Consider the following 21,267-nt stretch of genomic DNA (forward strand, 5'->3'; position numbering starts at 1 on the left):
TTCCTTTCCTCGTCCCCCCAGTAAGCATAAGCCTTGCCTCTTCTTTCTCGGAGAAAACTCTGATCATGTCATGTAAGCTCCATCACCCACACTTTTGAAATACATCTGGAAAGTACTGGAAGTGAACTGGGGGATCCTGGCCTCCCAAAACAGAGACTAAGTCTGGAAGTGCTACTGCAGGCTGCTGCCACCTTGGACTGTCTCTGCTACAGCAGTGGATCCACTGGTGGGCTTCCAGGGCATACTTATGCTTGAATCCTTTCCCACACTCGGGGCAGGGGAAGGGCCAGCTGTCAGAGTGGATGTGTTGATGACTGAGGAGGAGAGAAGAGTAGGCTGCAGTCAGGGCAGCTGTAGGGCTTCTCGACGTGTGTTTGTACTGGTACATGGTCAACAGGTAGGCATAAGTGAAGCAATTCTTGTAATTTGGGCACAGATAGGGCTTCTTCCCTGTGTGAGCCTGTCTGCGGATACCCAAGAAACCTCTCTGGCGGAAGCAGTACCCACAGCTGGGGCCGGGGTAGGGCTTCTCACATGTGTGGATGAACTGATCTGGAGCAGGTACTTGTGCTGAGAGAAGCGGGCCTGGCACTGGTCACGGGAAGGGCCGCTCCCCAGAGTGGACTCGCTGGAGGTTGGCCAGCAGGGAGGGGTAGCTGAAGTTGCAGCCACAGTCTAGGCAAGGGTAGGGTGTAGGGAGTGTCCTTGAACCAAGGCTTGATGGGATTCTGCCTAGGGATCCAGGAGAGCTCTGGGCAGGCAACTTTGTGACTGGGGCCAGCTGATGTGCTGAATGGCAACTGCTTCTAAAGAGATACTCTCTCATGCTCCATTTCTTTCTGCTTCAGACTCTTCTTCAGCCCTTCTTTCTCCTCATTTCCATACTTGGATCCTGAGACAGGGAAAAAGATAAAATCTGAAACTTACCAACACATTCTATACCTTGAGACCACTGCCAGTGTGGGGCCTGGGCAGCCCTCCCCTGGAAGGCAGCATGAATGGCTGAGTATATAGTCCCCCAGGAGTAAGGCTCAAAGGCTGGGGCCTCATAAAGCCCTGGAAGCTAGCCTGGAGTAAGAGCAAATTCCATAGTCTGGAAGTTGGTAATACATGGAAGCTCTGAAAGCTGGAGCTAAGTGGTGGAGGAGTCAACACTATTAAACAGCTACTCTGTGCCGACCATTGAGGACTATGACAATCCCAGCCCTCATGGGGCTTACATTCCTGAATCTGTTTATGATCACTTTGCAAAACACCCTTTAAATGACCTCCTTTGGTGCCATCTGATGCCATCACACACACAAACCATAACACTGTACTCTCGGTTTCCCACAGGGAGACCTTCTGGGAACAAGCATTTATTATGACATCGTGGCTGCAAGAAAAACATTTCTCTTCATTTTAAAATCTCTGATGGAAGGCATCATCCATTACACTGTGATCCAAAACATGTCTTCATTTTAACACACAACAAAGGTCATATTACAAAATGTGCTGTCTGGGAGCCCAAGCTCTATTGTGTATTAAACTGAGGTTTTCCTGCATGACTAAGTGGTTCTGCAATTTTCAACTCAGCTATGCTGTTGGGCCAACTGGGCCCTTTTGCAGTGAGATAGGAACATTTCAGGAGATACGGTGCGGGGAGACTCCTTACAGGATAGAGATCTGGAGGGGGCAGTGTGTGCTGGGGATAGGAGTTCGGGGCGGGGGCTTTAGGGGTTTCTCATACGTCACTTACTGGGTGTTTGAAATAAAGTACCTGTTTTTTTTTTATCTTTCCCTTACCTCTGCTGACAACTGCTGGGTTCTCATCCTCCTCCCGAGTCTCCGGGCTTCACGCCTCCACCTCTCCTTCCAAGAGATGAAAACAGGTTTGGGGCCTGAAAATCCTGCGAAGGGGAAACATTGGGCTCGGCTGAGAATGCGAGACGGCGGGATGAGGCTGCTTTCTCAGGGTCCTTTCTTGCTTATTCGCCCCTGAGAAGTCCAATCTGTCCCCTTCCGCGCAGATTCCTGGCGGGCCTGGCCAGACAACCGGGCCTCATCAAGTGCTCCCAGGTGGCCGCAGGTCTCCCGCATCACGTCCCGGTACTGGGCCCTCTGTGCGGGCCGCGACACGCCACTCCTCGGGAGAGAAGGTACACGGCTACACCGGCAAAGTTCACGGCCCCAGCTCTTTCCCTCTGGTCAGGCCCGGCCTCCCCCGCTACATCCTCCGGGAGCCAGGTTGCGGGCGGCATGGAAACCCCTCAGGGCTTCATACAGAAAGGATTCCGGAATTCGTGCATACACCCTAATTTCCTGGCTTACCTCGGGAATATCCGTAAGGACCCATAGTCTTACCCTTAAAAAAGATGGCGCCTCCCCGGCTTCAAAATCCTCTCTGCCCCTAGATACCGTCGCGGAAATCGGAAGGGAGGTTGGATCCAAAACGTTCATAATAACTGATAGATGACATGCGCTGATTGGACAGCGCCGGGAGGCCGGGGAAGAAAAAGGGCTGTGGTTGGCCGTTCTTGAGCGGCCTGTTTAAAAGGCTGCGGGAGAAGCAGTCTTGGAAGCGGCCGGTACCGGAGAGCGGCGGGTTGGGTTCTGACATCACTTTTTCTGGGCAGACACACGGGATAAGGGTTTTGGTGGGTGAAGCTACTCCCTTCTGCTACTTAAGTGAGAACTCTTACGGACTGGTCTGGTTGGCCGGGGCTTGGAGGTCAGTAAAAGCCGAAGGGCTAAGACTGAGGCATGTTCTAGAAGTGAGAGAATAAGGGGCGGCCTGTCCCAACTCTGTGCTCTGGGCACCCGGGACAGGGGTGGTCCGGGGCGGGCTGCGGGGATAGGTTCCCATCCACTATCAGATTTGCCACCCCAAGGTGACAGACTTCTGTTTTACAGATGCGGCAGTTGAGCTACAGAAAGGTCAAGGCGGCAGTCATCTCTGGCTCCCAGGTAAGTGTTTAGTGATAACGCCCTGCATAAAGTAAATTCTTAATAAATATGAGCTTATAATTATTATCGTAATTGTTATCATCTTGTACCCTGTTTCAATCAGAAAAGCTGTGTTCAGATTCCCACCAAACCAAACCTACTGCCGTTGAGTCAATTCTGATTCATAGTCACCCTACAGGACAAAGTAGAACTGCCCCATAGGGTTTCCAAGGCTGTAAATCTTCACAGAAGCAGACGGCCACATCCTTCTCCCTGCGGCGTTGCTGCTGGGTTTCAACCGCCAACCTTTTGGTTAGCAGCGGAGCACTTTAACCACTGTGCCACCAGGCTCCCTGTGTTCAGATTACAGCTTATAAATGAGTAATAAAATTTGAAAATTAGTCTGTTAAGACTGTTTTTCAACTTTTTCCAACTAAGAATTCATAAGGAAAGGAGCCCTGGTGACATAAATGGTTAAGCACTCAGCTGCTAACCAAAAGGTTGGTGATTCAAATGGCTCCGTGGGAGAAAGGCCTGGTGATCTGCTTCTGTAAAGATTACAGCCAAGAAAACCCAATGGGGCAGTTCATCTCGGTCACGTGGAATCACTATGAGTCAAAACTGACTTGACGGCACCTAGCAACAGCATTCACAAGGACAGGTCCCTGGCTGACAAAAATGGTTTGTGCAGGGGTACTAACCAAGAGGTTGGTGGTTCCAACCAGTGGCACTGGGGAAGAAAGACCTGGTGATCTACTTCTGTAAGATTACAGCCACTGAAAACCCTGTGGAGCATGGTTCTACTCTGAAACACATGGGGGGTCCTCAGTCGCAATGGAATCAGCTTCAGTGGGTTCGGTTTTGGATTCATAAGGACACAAAGAAGAAAGGGCAGAGATATAACAAAGTGAAGCCACTTTGAAGACATAGCTTTAAAATCCATGTGAATTTGTATTCTGTTTCATAATATTATTAAAATTTAAAAGAATATACAATCAAAAGTAAGTTTCTCATGCTGAATGAAATAAACCAGTCATAAAAGGACAAATATTGTATGAGACCACTGTTATAAAAAAACAAGAAAAGGTTTACGCACAGAAAAAAACATTCTTTGATAGTTACCACGGAAGGGAGGGGGAAGGAGGGTAAATTACTAAATAGATAGAAGACACGTGGTAATTTTGGTGATGGGAAAGGCGAGACAGTATATGGGGGAAGTCAGCAAAACATGACAAAGGCAAAAGAAGACACCGAAAGGAACACAAGAACAAAGGGCAACTACAGCAGTTACTGTAACATAGACAATCGTGCTACAACAGTATTAACTAATCTGTCTTGGAACAAGTACAACTAGAATGCTCATTAGAAGCAAGAACGGTGAGACTGTGTCTCACATACTTTGCACATGTTATCATGAGGGATCAGTCCCTGGAGAAGGACATCATGCTTGGGAAAGTAGAAGGTCAGCGAAAAAGAGGAAGACCCTCAATGAGATGGATTGACACAGTGGCTGCAACAATGGGCTCAAGCATAGAAACAGTTGTGAGGATGGCGCAGGACCCGGCAGTGCTCTGTTCTGTAGTACACAGGGACACTATGAGTTGGAACCAAATCGACAGCACCTAACAACAACACTTACAATATGTGAACGTATCTGTATGTGTATTTATATAAAAAATATACTGCAATTAAAAAAAATTATCTTCCTACTGTAGTGCTTTCCTCTCCCCAGAGCCAACCTCTGTTACCAGTTTTCTTTTGTATTTGTTCTGAGGTAATTTAGGTACATAAAAACACCTATACCTTTTGTTTTTTATTTTCACAAATACTGTAGCAAAAGCACTGCTCACATTGCTTTTTTTTTTTCATTTACTGTGTCTTGCAGATTGGTCAGCTTTAGCATATATACGTATGCCTTTTTTTTTTTTTTTAAATGGTTGCATAGTATTACATTATATGGATGAAACTATTTAGCCAGTTGTCTGGTATGGAAAATTAGTTTGTTCCCAGTCTTACTATAATAAACAGTGCATATTCTTAGAAATACTTACTTGAACACATATATGAGCCAATCTGGAGCTTTGGTGGCATAGTGGCTAAGAGTTCAAGTGCTAACCAAAAGGCAGCAGTTCAAATCCACCAGCCGCTCTTTGGAAACCCTATGGGGCAGTTCTACTCTGTCCTGTAGGGTCGCAATGAGTCAGAAGCGACTCGACAGCACCTAACAACAACAGTGAGCCAGTCTATAAATTCTAGAAGTGGAATTGGTAATTCAAAGAGAAGACTAGTGTTTTAAACCAATTACTGATTTAAATTAGGTAACATTTTTCACAAACCCTAAAAAAAGGTTGATATATCCAGAAAATACACTATGTGTTTTTTGTATCTTCAAGCTGTACCCAATTTTGAGAAGCATGGTCTTCAGGTCTTTCAGTTATTCAGATAATGTGGTAGACAGAATAACAGACCCCAAAGGTGTCCTAATCTCTGAAACCTGTGAATATGTTACCTTACTTTGGTAAAAGAAACTTGGCAGATATGATTAAACTAAGGATACTGAGATAGGAAAACTATTCTGGATTATCTGAGTGGATCCAGCATAATCACAAAGGTCATTGTAAGAGGGAGACAGGAAGGTCAGAGTCAGAGAAGATGTGATGACAGAAACAGCGGTAAGACAGATAGTATTGCTGAAAGGGGACCACAAGCCAGGGAATGCAGGCAGCCTCTAGAGGCTGGATGAGGCAAGGAACAGGTTCTTTCCTAGAGCATCCAGAAAAACACAGCCCTGCCTACACCTTGATTTTAGTCCTCTGAGATCCATTTTTGAACTCTGACCTACAGAACTGTAAGATAACAGATTTGTCTTATTTTAATCCACCAAGTATGGTAATTTGTTACAGCAGCATTAGGAATCCAATACAGGTAACGCTGTTGAGTAATTATTTCTGAACTTTGTCAAGTACTGTACTAGGTGTGTGGGTACTCTCCCAGCTCTGAAGATCTACCCAGACAGAGTGGGAGAAAAATGTAGAGCAAAATTCAAACTCACAAAGAAAGACCAGACTTACTGGTCTGACAGAGACTGGAGAAAGCCCGATAGTATGGACCCCAGACACCTTTTTAACTCAATACCAAAGTCATTCCTGAAGTTTACCCTTCAGCCAAAGAATAAAAAAAAAAACCAAAACTTGCTGTCAAGTCGATTCCAACTCATAGTGACCCTATAGGATAGAGCAGAATTGCCCCATATTTTCCAAGGAGCACCTGGTGGGTTCAAACTGCCAACACTTTTGGCTAGCAGCTGTAGCACTTAACCACTATGCCACAGGCCTATAAAACAAACACATGTAGTTCAATCATGTATATGAGACTAACTTGGCACACTAGCCCAAAAGCCAAGATGAGAAGGCAGGAAGGGACAGGAAAACTGGATGAAGGGAAACGGGGAACCCGAAGTCAAGAAGGGGAGAATGTTGACACATCCCAGGTTAGCAACCAGTGTCACAAAACAATTTGTGTATTGTTTAATGAGAAACTAATTTTGCTCTGTAACCTTTCACCTAAAGCACAATTTAAAAAAAAAAAAAAAGGTCTAAAAGAGAAGCCTGTTCCAAAGATACTCTGCTGAGTGAAAAAGCCTTACACAAGAGAATACACATTGTATGATTCCAATTATTTGAAGTTTTATAACAGGCAAAATATAGTGGGGACAAATGAGGACAGTAGTTGTCTCTGGTGGGGTAGGAGTGGAAATTAACTGGGAAGGGACATGAGGGGGCTTTCCAGGATGATGGTAATGTTCTGTATCTTGATAGAGGTTTTGATTACACAAGTGTATGCATTTGTCAACACTCAAATATACACTTAAGATTTGTGCATTTTATTTTCTCTGATGTTTATCTCAATATAAGATTATGTAAAGCAATACTGAGCTCTAGTTAATGACATGTGAGAGGTAGTGGTGGTTCAGTAGTAGAACTCTTGCTTTCCCTGAGGGAGACCCAAGTTCAATTCCTGGCCAGTACACTTCACGCGCAGTCAACCGCCCATCTGTCACTGGAGGCTTATGTGTTGCTGTGACACTGAACAGGTGTCAGTGGAGCTTCCAGACTAAGACGGACTAGGAAGAAAGACCTGGTGATCTACTTCGGAAAATCAGCCGTTGAAAACGCTCTGGATCACACTGGTTGGCTCTGCAACCCGATGGTGGAATGGCTCCAGGCCAGGCAGCGTTTCCTTCCGTTGTGCATGGGGCCCCCATGAGTCGGGGCGGAGCGGGGAGGGAGACTACATACACAGCAGCTACTAACAGGTTGATGATATGTTTGCTGAAGTGTTTAGGGGTGAAGTGTACTGATATCTGCAATTTCTTTGAAATGTACCAGGAAATAACATGGACTGATGGACTGATAGAGGGACGGATAGATGGATAGTTATGTGATAAACCAAATATAATAAAAATGTTAATTATGGAATCTAGGTGATGAGTATATGAGTGTTCAGTGTAAAATTCATTTAACTTTATGTTTGAGAACTTTTTTTTTCTCTATCACTTTCAGATATTCCATTTCTTTATCTCCCTGTGCTACATTTTGGATGGTTTCCTCAGATCTAGTTTCCAGTTTAGCATTTTTTGCTATTTAACTCATCTATGTTATTTTGGGGAAACCCTGGTGGCATCATGGTTAAGTGCTATGGCTGCTAACCAAAAGGTAAGCAGTTCGAATCTACCAGGGGCTCCTTGGAAACTCTATGCGGCAGTTTTACTCTGTCCTATGGGGTCACTATGAGTTGCAACTGACTCAACAGCAATGGATTTTTATGTTATTTTTGGAATCCCTGGTGGCATAGTGGTTAAGTGCTACGGCTGCTAACCAGAAGGTCAGCAGTTCAAATCCACCATGCACTCCTTGGCAACTCTGGGGCAGTTCTACTCTGTCCTGTAGGGTCGCTATGAGTTAGAATCGACTTCACGGCAGCGGGTTTGGTTTATTTTTGCATTCTCAGGTTAACGTGTTCAGGTCTTTCTATGGCTTTAATCATTTTAAACATTTTGTAATCTAGTGTTGGTTTTTCTCTTGTTGTCTGCTGCTGGTGCACACTCATAGTGGTTTATATCTGCCTATCTTCAGCAGGTGTTATTTTTTTCTGTGGGAGTCCTATATACATTCTGAGTTTTGAAAATGCCCCTACAGAGATTTTTGCTTCTGTGAGGTTACAGGAGTTTCATGGGTCCTAGACCAATTTTTATGTTAATTTATTGACTTGGGATTCAGTCATAGGTAGAAACATAGATTTTCACATTAGTTCAGTTTCTAGAAGTCCACATTCTTACTTTATATATGTTGATATCCTAAATCTAAAGTATGATCAGCAGGTTGAATCTATCAGCCACTCCTTGGAAACCCTATGGGGCAATTCTCTGTCCTATAGGGTCACTACGCCTGAGAATCGACCTGATAACACACAACAACAACAACAAAGTATAGTTGAGTACCTGTTCCCTGGGGACCAGAGGGACATTCTATTTTTTTTATAACAACAGTTTTATTGACATATAATTCATTTACCATAAAATTTACCCTTTTAAAATGTACAATTCACTGGATTTTAGGATAGTCACAGTGTCGTGGACCCATCACCACTATTAAATTCCAGAACATTTTCATCATCCACACCCATTAGCAGTTGCTCCCCATTCCTCCCTCCCCCTCGTCCCTGGCAATCACAGATCTATTCTCCACCCTTATGGTGTGACTTGTTCTGGATTATTTCATATAAATGGAGTCTTTTGTGTCTTGCTTCTTTCATAATGCTTTTAAGATACATCCATGTTGTAGCATGTATCAATACTACATTCCTTTTTACAGATGAGTAATATTCCATTGTATGGATATACCACATTTTGTTTATCCATTCATCAATTGATGAACATTTGGGTTGTTTCTACTTTTTGGCTATTATGAATAATGCTTCTGTGATAATTTGTGTATAAGGTTTTGCGTGGACACGTTTCAATTCTCTTCAGTATGTACCTACAAATGGAATTGCTGGGTCATATGCTACTCTGTTTGACTTTTTGAGGAACTACCAAATGGCTTACCAAAGCGGTGGTACCATTTTATATTACACTAGCAATTTATGAGGCTTCCAGTTTCTTCGCATCCTCTTCATCACTTGTTATTTTCCTTTTTTGTTTTTAAATTATAGCCATCCTGGGTGGTGTGAAATGACATCTCATTGAAGCTTTGATTTGCATTTCCCTGATGGCTAATGATGTTGAACATCTTATGGTTTGGTTATTTGGCCATTTGTATATGTTCTTTGGAGTCCCAGGGTGGTACATACCAGGCAGCTAACCAAAAGCTTGGATGTTCAAGTCCACCTAGAGGCACCTAGGAAGAAAGGCCTGGTGACCTACTTCCAAAAAATCAGCCATTAAAAACCCTAGAGAGTACAGTTCAACTCTGACACACATGGGGTCACCATGAGTTGGACTCAACTCAATGGCAGCTGGTTTAAGGAGAAGCAGTATTTCCAAATTTCCAACAGATATAATTTTTTGGTATTTGGGAAAGTGAAATTGGAATACCTGAAATCACGTTATTCTTAAAACACAACATTCTTCATACTCTTCACTCATTATTTAGTATGTCTAAAAATCTGCTTAATAAATAATAAATACTAAGTCGAGTAGTATTTACAACAGCTGTAGAAAATATTCAAACACTGGAAAACACCAGTGAACATTATTAGGTAGTAGTTGAATAACATTTGGATCTCCTACCAAGGTTGGAGCCCTGGTGGCACAGTGGTTAAGAGCTTGACTGCTAACCAAAAGGTCAGCAGTTCGAATCCACCAGCTGCTCCTTGGAAACGCTATGGGGCAGTTCTAGTCTGTCCTATAGGATACCTATGAGTCAGAATCAACTGGAAAGCAACGGGTTTGTTTTTATGAAGATTAACCACACTACATAGAATCATCTGTCAAAATTGCTAAATTAAAAACTTATTTTACTTCCAAAAGATGTTATTTCTTGAAAACCATTGATAGGATTTGTTCAAAGTATTCTGTGAATATAATATTTATTTGCAAGAATGACTCACTGTTAGCAGCAGATAGGGCCAGGAACAGACGCTCATCATACGGCAACAGCTACGAGCAAGACTGCCTCTTCATGATGTGGCCACTTCTCTTCTAGTGTTCCTCTCCTTTTCCAGAAATCTTAACATTATTCTTTAAATCATGACTGATTGTTCTTGGGATTTGGAAAAAGACAAAATTTCCAAGAAATGCTGGGAAGGAATTCCCACATGGAAACACGAGGAAGAACCACGAGTATACCAGGAAGGCTAGGAGAGTGTGGGACATGAAAGCTAAATTAGAAGAGAATTTAAGGAGTAGAAAAGCTCAAGTATGTAAGATAAAACCTGAAGTATTCAGCAATTCCACTGCTAGGAATATATCCAAGGGACTTGAGAGCATTGACACAAAGAGACATATGTCCATCAATATTCACTGCAGCACCATTCACAATAGCGCAAAGGTGGAAACAACCTAAATGCCCATCAATGAATAAATAGATAAACAAAATGAGGTACATACATACAATGGAATATTACTTAGCCAGAAAGAGAAATGGAGTCCTGATACATGGTACAACATGGAAGGACCTTGAAGACATTATGCTGAGGGATAAGTCAATCACAAAAGGATGAATACTATGTGACCTCACTTATATAAAAAGACAAGAACAGGCAAAGGAATAGAAACCAAAGTTTATTAGTGGTTACCAAGGGCAGGGGGGAGAGAGAAAAGGGAGATTATTGCTTGTGGAGCACTGAGTTTTGGTTTACAGTGATGGAAAATTTGCATTCATTAAGGGTAAGGGTTGCACAGCCAATTAATGTAATTGCTGTCAATAAGTTATACATCTGTAAAATGGTGAACTGGCAAAAGTTTCACAATAGATCTATTTATGATAACAACAAAAAGAGCAGCTGCTGAGGCTGCTTATGTGCAGCCAAGATACTGCATGGGATTTGGTTTCTCGGTTTGGAGGTTTAGGGTTATGATTTCATGGGACATCTCAGTTAATTGACCTAATATGATGTTTAGTGCTTTTGTTCAATCTCCCACTTAGTTGTATAGTGCCTGGGGTCTTAAAAACTTGCAGGTGACCATCCAAGGCACAATTGGTCTCTATTTGCCTGGAACAACAAAGGAAGAAGGAGTCAGTAATAGGAGGAGGAAATGGAATGCGTGGCTGATTGCCTCCATGAATGACTGCCTCCTTTGCCATGAGACCAGAACTGGATGGTGCCTGGCTACCATTACTCAACATTTTGATTGAAGATTCTGTAGAAGAATCCAGATCAAAAGGATGAAAAATTTAGAGCAGAATTTCAAATTCTCATGGAACCTAGACTCTCTGGAGCCATAGAGGCTAGATGAACCCTTGAAACTATTTCCCTGAGATAATCTTTAAACCTTAAACCAAAAATATCCCCTGAAGTCTTCTTTAAACCAAACAACAATTTAGCTTAATTAGTAAAGAATGTCTGCCTTGAGCATTGTGCTCTCTTAAAGAACTATCTGTATGAGATCAAATTGACAACAGCAACACAAAAGAGTAGATAAGAAGCTTAGGAAGCAGTGAATTTGTCAAGGGGGGAGGAACAACCCAGAAAAGTAGGATGAGAATTGCTGCACAACTTAAAGAATGTCATCAGTGTCACTGAACTGTATGTGTGGAAATTGTTGAATTGATAAATGTTCTGCTGTGTATATTCTCAACAATAACAAAAATTATTTTAAGAAAACACAACTGAAGTATCCATTCATTAGCTAAGTCATCAGACATCTTAAAGGGCAGTTTTAGTGGAGTGGTACATTATACAGCAGCTGACTGGAGTCAGACCTGGCTTAAAATTCTGGCCTTTATAATTACCAGATATGTGATCCTGGACAAATTATTTAACATCACCGAGCCTCAGTTTTCTCATCTTCTAATGGAAACAATACCTACTGTGGGGTCTGGAAGGAGCCCTAGTGCACAGTGGTTAAGTGCTCAACTGCTAGCCAAAAGGTCAGTGGTTCGAATCCACCAGCAGCTCCGTGGGAGAAAGATGTGGCAGTCTGCTTCTATAAAGATTACAGGCTTGGAAACCCTATGAGGCAGTTCTGCTCTGTCCTATAGGGTCACTATGAGTCGGAATTAGACTTAAAGGCAGTGAGTTTATGGGTGGGGTCTGGAATTTGAGTTCTCCCTTGTTACAACCTCATGAGTTAATCTGTTAGTGTTTCATGGATGCTGGCTCCATGATTAAGAGGAGACTCCTTGGTCAGAGACAAAGGACCTTATTACTCATGGTACAGCAAGCAGCATGAGCATCATGTACTCATTGGTTTCTTTTCCCCCTTGAGTTCCAAAGAGGTGACATGGAGGGGCCCAGATGGAGGCTAGGCACACAGTGAGTTGTGTTTTAGGAGAACACAGAGCACAGGGAACCTGCTGTTTTATAGCAGACGATAAGCAAGCTGCTCTTTGTCCCAAATGGAGCCATGACATCATTCCTCAAGGTTGCTTGCTGCAAATACAACAATGAGAAATAGCCTGGATTAAGAGTGGTCAGAGCCTTGCATTTTTGGCATACTCAATAACATGAAAAACCCATGGAGGAGTATCTCCCAGCATCTACTCTATAGGGTTCTTGTAAGTTAGATTGGATACATGGATGAACCTTGAAAACATTATGCTAAATGAAGTAAACTAGACAAAAAAGGACAAATGCACGATCCCATTTATATGAAATATCAATAGGCAAATGCAGAACATCTAGACATATTAGTGGTTACCGTGGGACTTGAGAGCAGTGATGACACGAACAGACATATGTACACTAACGTTCACTGCAGTATTATTCACAATAGCCAACATCTAGACAGATTAGTCGTTACTATGAGCTGGGGGCAGGGGCAGAGAGGGTACAGAGTTCCTGTTTGGGGTAATGAAAAATTTCTGGAAACAAACAGTGGTGATGGTCACACAACACTGTGAATATAATTAATGTCATTGAATTTTACACTCAAAAATGGTTAACATGGTAAATTTTGTTAAATATATTCAACCACAATAAAATTTTTTTTTTAATTTAGATTAGAACGTATATAAAGTGCTTAACACATTACCTATCATATCATAAATGTTCAATAAAGGGTGGGCTGTTAATAATGGAGCCCTGGTGGCGCAGAGGTTAAAAACTCACCTCCTAACCAAAAAATCGGCAGTTCGAATCCACCAGCCGCTCCTTGGAAGCCCTATGGAGCAGTTCTACTCTGTCCTATAGGATCGCTATGATTTGGAATCAACTCGACAGCAATGGGCTTTTTTTTTTTTTAAATATTGCAGTAGGCCAAACAAAAGGAGTCCTGGTGGCACAATGTTTAAGTGTTTGGCTGCTAACCAAAAGGTTGGTTATTCAAACCCACCAGCAGTTTTGTGGGAGAAAAGACCTGGCAATCTGCCTACATAAAGATTACAGCCTAGGAAACCCTGTGGGGCAGTTCTACTCTGTCCTATGGGGTCACTATGAATTAGAATCTATTCAATGGCACACAACAACAGGCCAAATAAACAGATGGAGAAGTGGGTATGGTGAATGTAGGATACTCCTTCAAGAAGTGTAGCTGAAAATAGGAGATAGGGGCAGATACCAGTGGGAAAGTTATTTTTTTTGTTGTTTTTAAAGACAGAGTTTAGCATGTTTAGAGGCTGGGGTGTGTGTGTCTGGTATGAAAGGGGGACTCTGAGATTATTACAGAAACCCTGATGGTGTAGTGGTTAAGTGCTGTGGCTACTAACCAAAAGGTTGGCAGTTTGGATCCACCAGGGGCTCCTTGGAAACTCTATGGGGCAGTTCTACTCTGTTCTATAGGGTTGCTACAAGTTGGAATCAACTCGATGACAACAGGTTTGGTGTGGAGACCATTACATTAAGGGAGAAAGGAATAATAAATGGAGCAAAGTCCCTGATTGGGCAGAAGTAGATGGAATCCGGGCACTTCTGAGATGGGAGGGAAGCAAGTAACTATGAGTAGTCACACTGGTGAATCCAGAGTCAGAATGGGGGGTAGAATGTTGAAGGAGTTCCTAATTTGACACCGTTTTTTTTTTTCTTTTTAGTGAAGGAGAACACTATGGAAGACATAAGCAATGTTGAAGGTTCAACTGACATTGGAGATGAGGAAAGATACCGTGGCCCCTCTAGTACACTGCAATTTTTTTTTTTCCTTCACAGCTCAGATATAAGTATGAAGGCACATAAGAGATTAACTCAGATTAGAACTATGTATTAGTTAATCCTTTTGGTTGCAAGTAACAAACTCAACTAAAGGGGGAACTTACTGGAAGGATATTGGGATCTCCAACTTAATAGAGGGTCAGGGTCACAGCAGGTCATTGACTGGACCTCGGGACAGAGGTGTCTTAGGGAACCTAGGAAGTTTCTCTCATCACTGGTCTCCTCAGGCCACTTATTAGAACTTGATCACTAATGGCTCCCAAGTTCTATGAGTTACATTCCAGGCCCAAAGAAAGTTACAGAATTCTCAAGTAAAGAAATAGTTGGGTCAGACCAGTGATAAAGGGTAGAGGAAGGAGCCAATTCTAGAACATTCTAACAGGTCTCTGCTATGGCAGGGCAGGTCTCAATCAGAACAGCGAAACTTTCAACTCAGTCAAGAAACTAGGCTTTCATTTTGTAAACAATAGTAATTTCACAAGGAACATAATTCATTCATCAGACACTTTAATGAGACCCAGTCTGGTATGGCCCCTGCCCTAGGGTAGCTCATCAGCCAAGGAGAAAGTTACAGTGCAGCCATGCAAAATACCAGAAGTACTTACAAAATGCTAAGTGCTCCAGCTACCCCCTTACTCTGGGGTTGAGATCTAGAGTTGAGGAAGCAGCAGCAGGGGTAGGAGGCTGACCTACTCCAGCTGCTGGAGGATAAGTCATGTTTGCAAACTTCAATTTGGCGCAGATGCCTGAGACAAAAATGGCAGGCCTTGTTCACATTTAAATTCAGTAAAGCTTTACTGAGCACCTACTTGGAAGTGGGTGCCACAGAAGCATTACAAAAAAAAACCCATTACCTTCAAGTCGAGTCCAACTCATAGTAACTCTATAGGACAGAGCTGAACTGCCCCATAGGGTTTCCAAGGAGTGACTTGTGGATTTGAACTGCCAACCTTTTGGTTAGCAGCCAGATGTTTAACCACGTCACCACCAGAGCATAGCAGTAAGACACACTGTTACCCCTGAAGAGCTTATGTGAGGGAGGCAAGCGTGAACACACTCTTCTGCTTTGTAAACTTCACCTTCCTTCCTACACTTATTGAATGGCCTCACAATTATGAAAAATAATTGTTGACTGAGGCCTGATGTAAGATTCTGTGCTGATTCTCCTTGTTCTGATGAGAATCAGGGAAGACTAAGACCCAGTACTCAAGGATTTTCCAGCCACTGCCTACCTGGAACTAATCCAGGGCCACAAGATCAAGTACAGCAAGCAGGTCCCACTCTTATTTCTTGCTGCTAGACCACAGCTCCCCTGCTTTTCCTTGAAATCAGCCTTCTTCCAAAGCTTACTGTGCTTATGTCCTACACCCGATATGAACCAGCTTTCCAAACACAGGGTACAGAAGACTTAGCTCCGTACCATGTGGTTAATATTTTTTTTTTAAATTGAGGCCATTTAAATGTCTGCCTCCCATAAATCCATGGTGCCGCTGCCCAAAGTCCCGCAATCTAGGCTGTTAACACAAGCACAGACCAAAGAGGGGTACAGTGTACAATGTGGCACTGGCTGATCCCTGCATGGCCTTTTAAAAGAACACTGAAAAACCAGTGCCTGTTTGGAGACAGATTGCATGGGAATGGAAACTGTCTTTAAGGAATGATTGACCAAATTAGTGGAGACAAAGTAGCTGTGATGAACAGTTATCTGAAGGGCTGTAGATGAGGTACTAAGCATAGTCTGGGCAAGGCTTACAGGGAAGGAGAATGCAGTACTCAGCAACCTAAAGATCAGAGCTATCCCACAATGAAATGACCTGCCGTGTGAGGTAGTTAGCTCCCTGTCAAGAGAGGTTCTCAAGCAAGGGGTAGAAGACCACTTGGCAGGAATGTTGTAAAAAGGGAACTACACCAGTTTGTTCAAGCCTGGTATGGCGGAAGAGGCAGAGTAGGGGAAGGTCCTGCCCCCTATCAATGGGACTTTCCTGACTGTATGTACAAACTAGAAAAGCTGACAGCCCTCTAAAATAGATGGAGAGAACTTCTAGCCCTGATATCCATACACAGAAAGTGTTTTAGGATGGGGTAGCTTGGAAAACTTTAAGCAAATGTCACCTCTCCCAATGGGACTGTCTATTCCAGACACACACAGTAAGGCAGCCAGCAGGTGGAATATACTAAGTTCTTCTGTAGCAGGAGACCTGGGTTTTAGTTCTGACTCTGCCCTGTATGATTGGGACTCCTCTTTCCCTTCTCTGGGCCCCTCCATGAAATGAAGGGGTTGGAATCCTTAACTCATACAGTCCTTCCCACTCTAAAGGGCATTGCCTCTCTGGCTAGGCCCCGCTATAGCAGATCTAGGGCTACAGTTTTGGGCCCTGGAGTTACACTTGTGAACGGCCAGGGACCACCTCTGGCGAAAGCAACGGCCACACTCAAGGCAAGGGAAAGGTTTCTCCCCAGTGTGCAGAAGCTGGTGCTGAGCCAGGTGGCTCCACTGGCCAAAGCGCTTGGAGCAAAGGTCACAGGCATAGGGCCGCTCGCCTGAGTGCACACGCTGGTGACTGGCCAGTAGCGAGGGGTAGGCAAAGCGGCGGCCACAGTCAGCACAGGCGTGCAGCTTCTCCTCTGTGTGTGTGCTGCGATGTATGGCTAGAGAGCCGCTCCGCCGGAAGGCACGCCCACAGTCTGGGCAGGGGTAGGGCTTCTCTCCTGTATGCAAGAGCTGGTGCTGGAGCAGTGTACTGCGCTGAGAGAAGCGGGCCTCACAGTGCTCGCAGGCATAGGGACGCTCCCCAGAGTGCACACGCCGGTGACTAACCAGGCGGGAGGATGAGGAGAAACGCCGCTCACAGTCTGGACACGGGTAGGGCTTCTCCCCTGTGTGGATGCGCTGATGGATGACTAGAGCAGTGCGCTGGCGGAAGCGGCGACTGCATTCCAGGCAGGTGTAGGGCTTCTCTCCTGTGTGTGTGCGCTGGTGGATGGCTAGCAGGGAGGGGTAGGCAAAGCGACGCCCACAGCTAGAGCACTGGTGGGGTTTCTCGCCTGTGTGGGTGGTCCGGTGATTGGCCAAGGACCGGCTCCTGCGGAAGCAGCGGCCACAGTCAGGGCAGTGGTAGGGCTTCTCCCCTGTGTGGATAACCTGGTGTTGGGAGAGGTTCTTGCGCTGGGAGAAACGTTTGCCACACTGGTCACAAACATAGGGACACTCACCAGAATGTGCCCTCCGGTGACTGACCAGCAGGGATGGGTAGGAAAATCGGCGCCCACAGTCTGGGCAAGGGTAAGGCTTTTTCAGATTCTGGGCACACTTGTGACTCTCCAGGGCTGGGTGATCTGGAAAGGTACAGCCACAGTCAGGGCAGATGGGGCCCCCAGATGTCTGCCTGGGGATTAGTCGGGGTTTGCTGGGCCGGCGCCCTCGCTTCCCCTTTCGGGGTGCCTCCTTGGGTGGGAATACTTCCTTCTCCTCATTCTTCTTTCTGGTTCTCGTTTCTATAGGGACACAGGGAGAAATGAATTTAACACTGGGTTCCTACTCTTGCCTGTTACAGTGCTCTATGCTGAGGAAGCTACATGCTGAGACAAACAGACTCAGCTCACAGTGTTAGCAGCACAGACAGCTAAGTGTGACATAAAAAAAAATGACATACTACTGCCAAAATATGGAGGGTACTATAGGAGCCCTAATGCAGCCAGGGGAAGTCAGAGAAGGTTTCTTGGAAGGGATTAAGCTGACTTAATTCAAAGTTTTTGTAGCAGTAAGAAGTTTACATGGTTCAAAACACAAAATTATTTAAAAACAGAAGTCTTGCTCCCACCCTTGTTCCCATCTACCCCACAGAAATCAGTTTCTTCCAGTGTTTTATGAAAATACAAATATATATTCTCTTCCCCCACCTTTCTTATATAAAAGATAGCATAGTCATACTACATATACAATTTTTCACTTAATAAATTCTGGAGATCTTTATATGTCAGCACATACCCTTATTTCATTTTACAGTGGCACAGAATTCCACTGGGTGGATGAGCCATAGTTTAACTTAGCTGACTCTTAAAGGATGAATTAACATAATGGAGCGTTAGAAAGGTTGAAAAGGCAGACCCGACAGAGGAGACAACATGAAAAATCCCAAAGTTCAGTGTGTGGTGGGTACCACAGCCTGAAGATCTTGAGACAAAAAGTACAGGGCAAGAAGTGGAAACAAAAGAGGCATGAGCTTGGCAGTGAATGGTCATGAAAGGCCCTATAAGCCAGTGGGTCTCACACTTCATTGTGATCAGAGTCATTTGGAGGGCCCGTTAAAACAGATTGCTGGGCCCTTCTCCCAGAGTTTTGGATTCAGCAGGTCTGGAGTGGGACCCAGAAATTTGCATTTTCTAACAAGTTCCCAAGTGAAGCTGATGCTGCTGGTCTGGGGGCCAAACTTGGAGAACCACTGCTGTAAGCATTGTTAAGGATCTTGAACTATCTTTTATGGAATGTTTTTTAAACCTCGACACACATCCAAATCAACTGGAGCTATTAATAAATAAATAAATACAAGTTCCTAGACACACATGTAGCCTTGTGGCGAAGTGGTTAAGAGCTCAGGCCGCTATCCAAAAGGTTGGCAGTTCGAATCCACCAGCTACTCCTATGGGGTAGTTCTACTCTGTCCTTTAGGGTCGCTATGAGTTGGAATTGATTTGATGGCACACGGCAACAACAGACACACGAGAGTGAATTAATAGTTCTGGAGTGGGGTTCAGGAATCTTTATTTTTATCAAGTTTTCCAAGTGACTTAGATGTAACTGATAGCCATTTGAGAACTTGTCTTGGCAAGAATTGAGAAGTTTTAAGTGAGGAAATAATATGGTCAGAGCTGAATCTTAGAAAGATAGCCCTGGCCTTAGAGAATCTGGCAGAAACTCCAGCTCAGACAGTTCCATCTATCCCTGTGGGCGGATCTGGGCCCTTGTACTTGAATCCCATTAACCAGAGCCTTGTCTCCTCCTGGTGAAAATGCAATGTGTCCTGCACTGATCTGGGTCATCCTGCCAGAAAGGCAGAAAGAGGCCCCTGCAACCCAGGGAGCCACTCCCCATCAGTTTCCTTCAAACGCCTGAAAAACTCAAGAGAAGTATAGGATCTTTCAGTCAGAGCTCAATATGTAGGAGGGTGGGGAGCAAGGACCCTAGGAAGGAGGCAGGAGGGATAGCGCCTTGAAAAAGCTGATTCATCCACACAATACAGACCTGCAGGTGGATAGTTTGCAAACTGACACCGTTCATCTTTGTTCCGTGTGGTGGACCAACCCCACCACCAGAGTCAAGACTCTCAGGTTGCCATAATAAGCACAGTAAATGGAGCACCACAGTATGGTCACGGGTACTCCCAGGCGGACCAAAATTCTGAACCAGGACTTTATAGGAGGGCTTCAGGGCCTTCATGGGCATTTTTCACTCACTTTTCTGGACTGTTATCCCTCTCCGGCACTCCTGCGGATCCAGGGCTGCCGGTTCCCAGTCATCGGTGTTTCGTTCCAACCAGGAGATGAGGGCTGGTTTAGGACCTGCACAACCTGGAGAAGAAGAACCAGTCCGAGGGCCAGCTCGCAGATAACGCTAAGTAAAAGCCTACCCGCTGGCATCTTCTGCAGTGCCCTTGTCCCCTCTTCTGACCCAACCTGGTCGTATGCCAGGACCCTGGACTCCCTGCCCTCTCCCCCGCCCCCAAGCTCCTTCAATCCTTCCGACCCGCGGAAGCAGATTGGGCTGGGCCTCACCTAGTGCGCCCAGGTGGCCATAGGTCTCCTGCATCACATCCCGGTACAGGGCCCTCTGCATGGGCCGCAGACACCCCCACTCCTCGGGAGAGAAGTACAGCGCCACGTCTGCGAACCGTACGGCCCTCGGCCTTCTTCCTCTCCTCCGGCCGGGCCCGGTTTCTCCAGGTCCCGGTGCGGAGAGCGGGGCCGAAGGAGGCGCCATTGGACACGAGAAGCCGGCGCCACGGCCACGCTCGTCCCAGTCTCGGCCCCTGGGCGCTGGCGAATTCCGGGATTTAGGAGCCTTCGCCGGGCAGGGGACGAGCTTGGCCGGGAAGCCCGGAGGTGATCGGAATCGGTCGCCTGCGGGACTAACGGAAACCTTTCGCTGTGGGTGAAAGGCACCGGAAGATGCCTTCGGGGAAAATGGCGGCGCTGCTACTGCACCGCCTTTGCCTAGAACACAGGCGGTTTCCAGCTATCGATTTTATTGACCCGAGCGCCATGCCGGCTTCCTAACCTCTTTGCCCTCAAGTGCAATGGCGGTGCGATTGGACTCCACGCCCCCGCCCCTTTTTCCCACTGCATGCGGTCATTGGGCAGCGGCCGAAGAAGGAGAGTTCTGATTGGGTACTAAGGAACGCGGCCTGTTTGAACGAAGTCAACGGACGCGTAAGGGCAAGGAGGTGGACTATTAGCGTCCGGTACTCTAGTTTGAGTTGCCGCGGGGAAAGCAGCGACTTCGGATTCCGTAGGGCTGTGTTCCTCAGACTCAGCCTAGCTTTAAGGGAGGGACGGATTTGAGCGACACAGCCACCCTGGCCAACCTAGCACTGAGTTCCTTTTTGTGACTTTTTAAGAGGAGCCTTCGCTTTGGGTAATGGTTAACTTTCCTTTTCGCCCTCCTGTGAAGGGAATTAACCTTAGCGTTTACCGGGGGCAGATGTCATTCCCAACTTATTACATGCTTCACGTTATTTGCTACCGTTCTGTGAGGTGATAGTTATCATCCCTGTCGTGCAGAAGAGGAAACTGAATCTGAGGAATTTCTTAAGTTTCCCAGGGTGACACTGCTAGTAAGGAGAAGTGATGATTTAAACCGACAGAGCCATTATTTATACCACCCTTTAAGAGCTCCGCTTTTAAGAGCTCCGCTGCTAACCAAAAGGTCGGGAGTTCGAATTCACCACTGCTCCTTGGAACCCTATGCGACAGTTCTACTCTGTCCTATAGGGTCGCTGTGAGTCAGGATCGACTCGAAGGCAACGGATGTGGGTCGCC

General features: G+C 45.2%; 2 protein-coding genes across 12 annotated transcripts in view; one reads left to right on the top strand and one right to left on the bottom strand.

The window, feature by feature from the left end:
- Positions 1-14,226, top strand: part of LOC104846746 (uncharacterized) — a 29,626-nt gene extending 15,400 nt beyond the window's left edge. Inside the window, exons 3-6 of one of the 10 annotated variants that reach the window (XR_002787905.2) lie at positions 1,336-2,710; positions 2,893-2,946; positions 7,019-7,640; positions 14,115-14,207. Coding sequence is in view for 4 of the 10 variants with exons in the window: in XM_064295847.1 (XP_064151917.1) it covers positions 2,010-2,323; positions 2,893-2,946; positions 7,488-7,640; positions 14,115-14,117 (524 nt within the window). In the remaining 6 variants the exon portion in view is untranslated. Of the gene's footprint in view, positions 1-1,335; positions 2,711-2,892; positions 2,947-7,018; positions 7,641-14,114 lie in introns of those variants that run through there. The other 9 variants (XR_775985.3, XR_010323663.1, XM_064295847.1 and 6 more) reach the window with 9 other exon arrangements.
- Positions 14,227-14,694: 468 nt separating this feature from the next.
- On the bottom strand, positions 14,695-21,062 carry ZNF689 (zinc finger protein 689). Of its 2 annotated transcripts, XM_023558942.2 has the most exons (4): positions 20,005-21,062; positions 19,687-19,800; positions 17,446-17,727; positions 14,695-17,361 (listed from the first exon to the last, which is right to left on the bottom strand). In XM_023558942.2, exons 1-4 carry the CDS (start codon positions 20,207-20,209, stop codon positions 16,544-16,546), a joined length of 1,419 nt encoding a protein of 472 aa, XP_023414710.1. In that variant the 5' UTR covers positions 20,210-21,062; the 3' UTR covers positions 14,695-16,543. The 2 variants fall into 2 exon arrangements, with proteins under 2 accessions (XP_023414710.1, XP_003418902.1); XM_003418854.4 differs by having other exon boundaries at positions 14,695-17,727; positions 20,005-21,039.
- Positions 21,063-21,267: the final 205 nt, after the last annotated feature.

This window comes from Loxodonta africana, chromosome 12, assembly GCF_030014295.1.
Source record: "Loxodonta africana isolate mLoxAfr1 chromosome 12, mLoxAfr1.hap2, whole genome shotgun sequence".
Taxonomy (NCBI): Eukaryota; Metazoa; Chordata; class Mammalia; order Proboscidea; family Elephantidae; genus Loxodonta; species Loxodonta africana.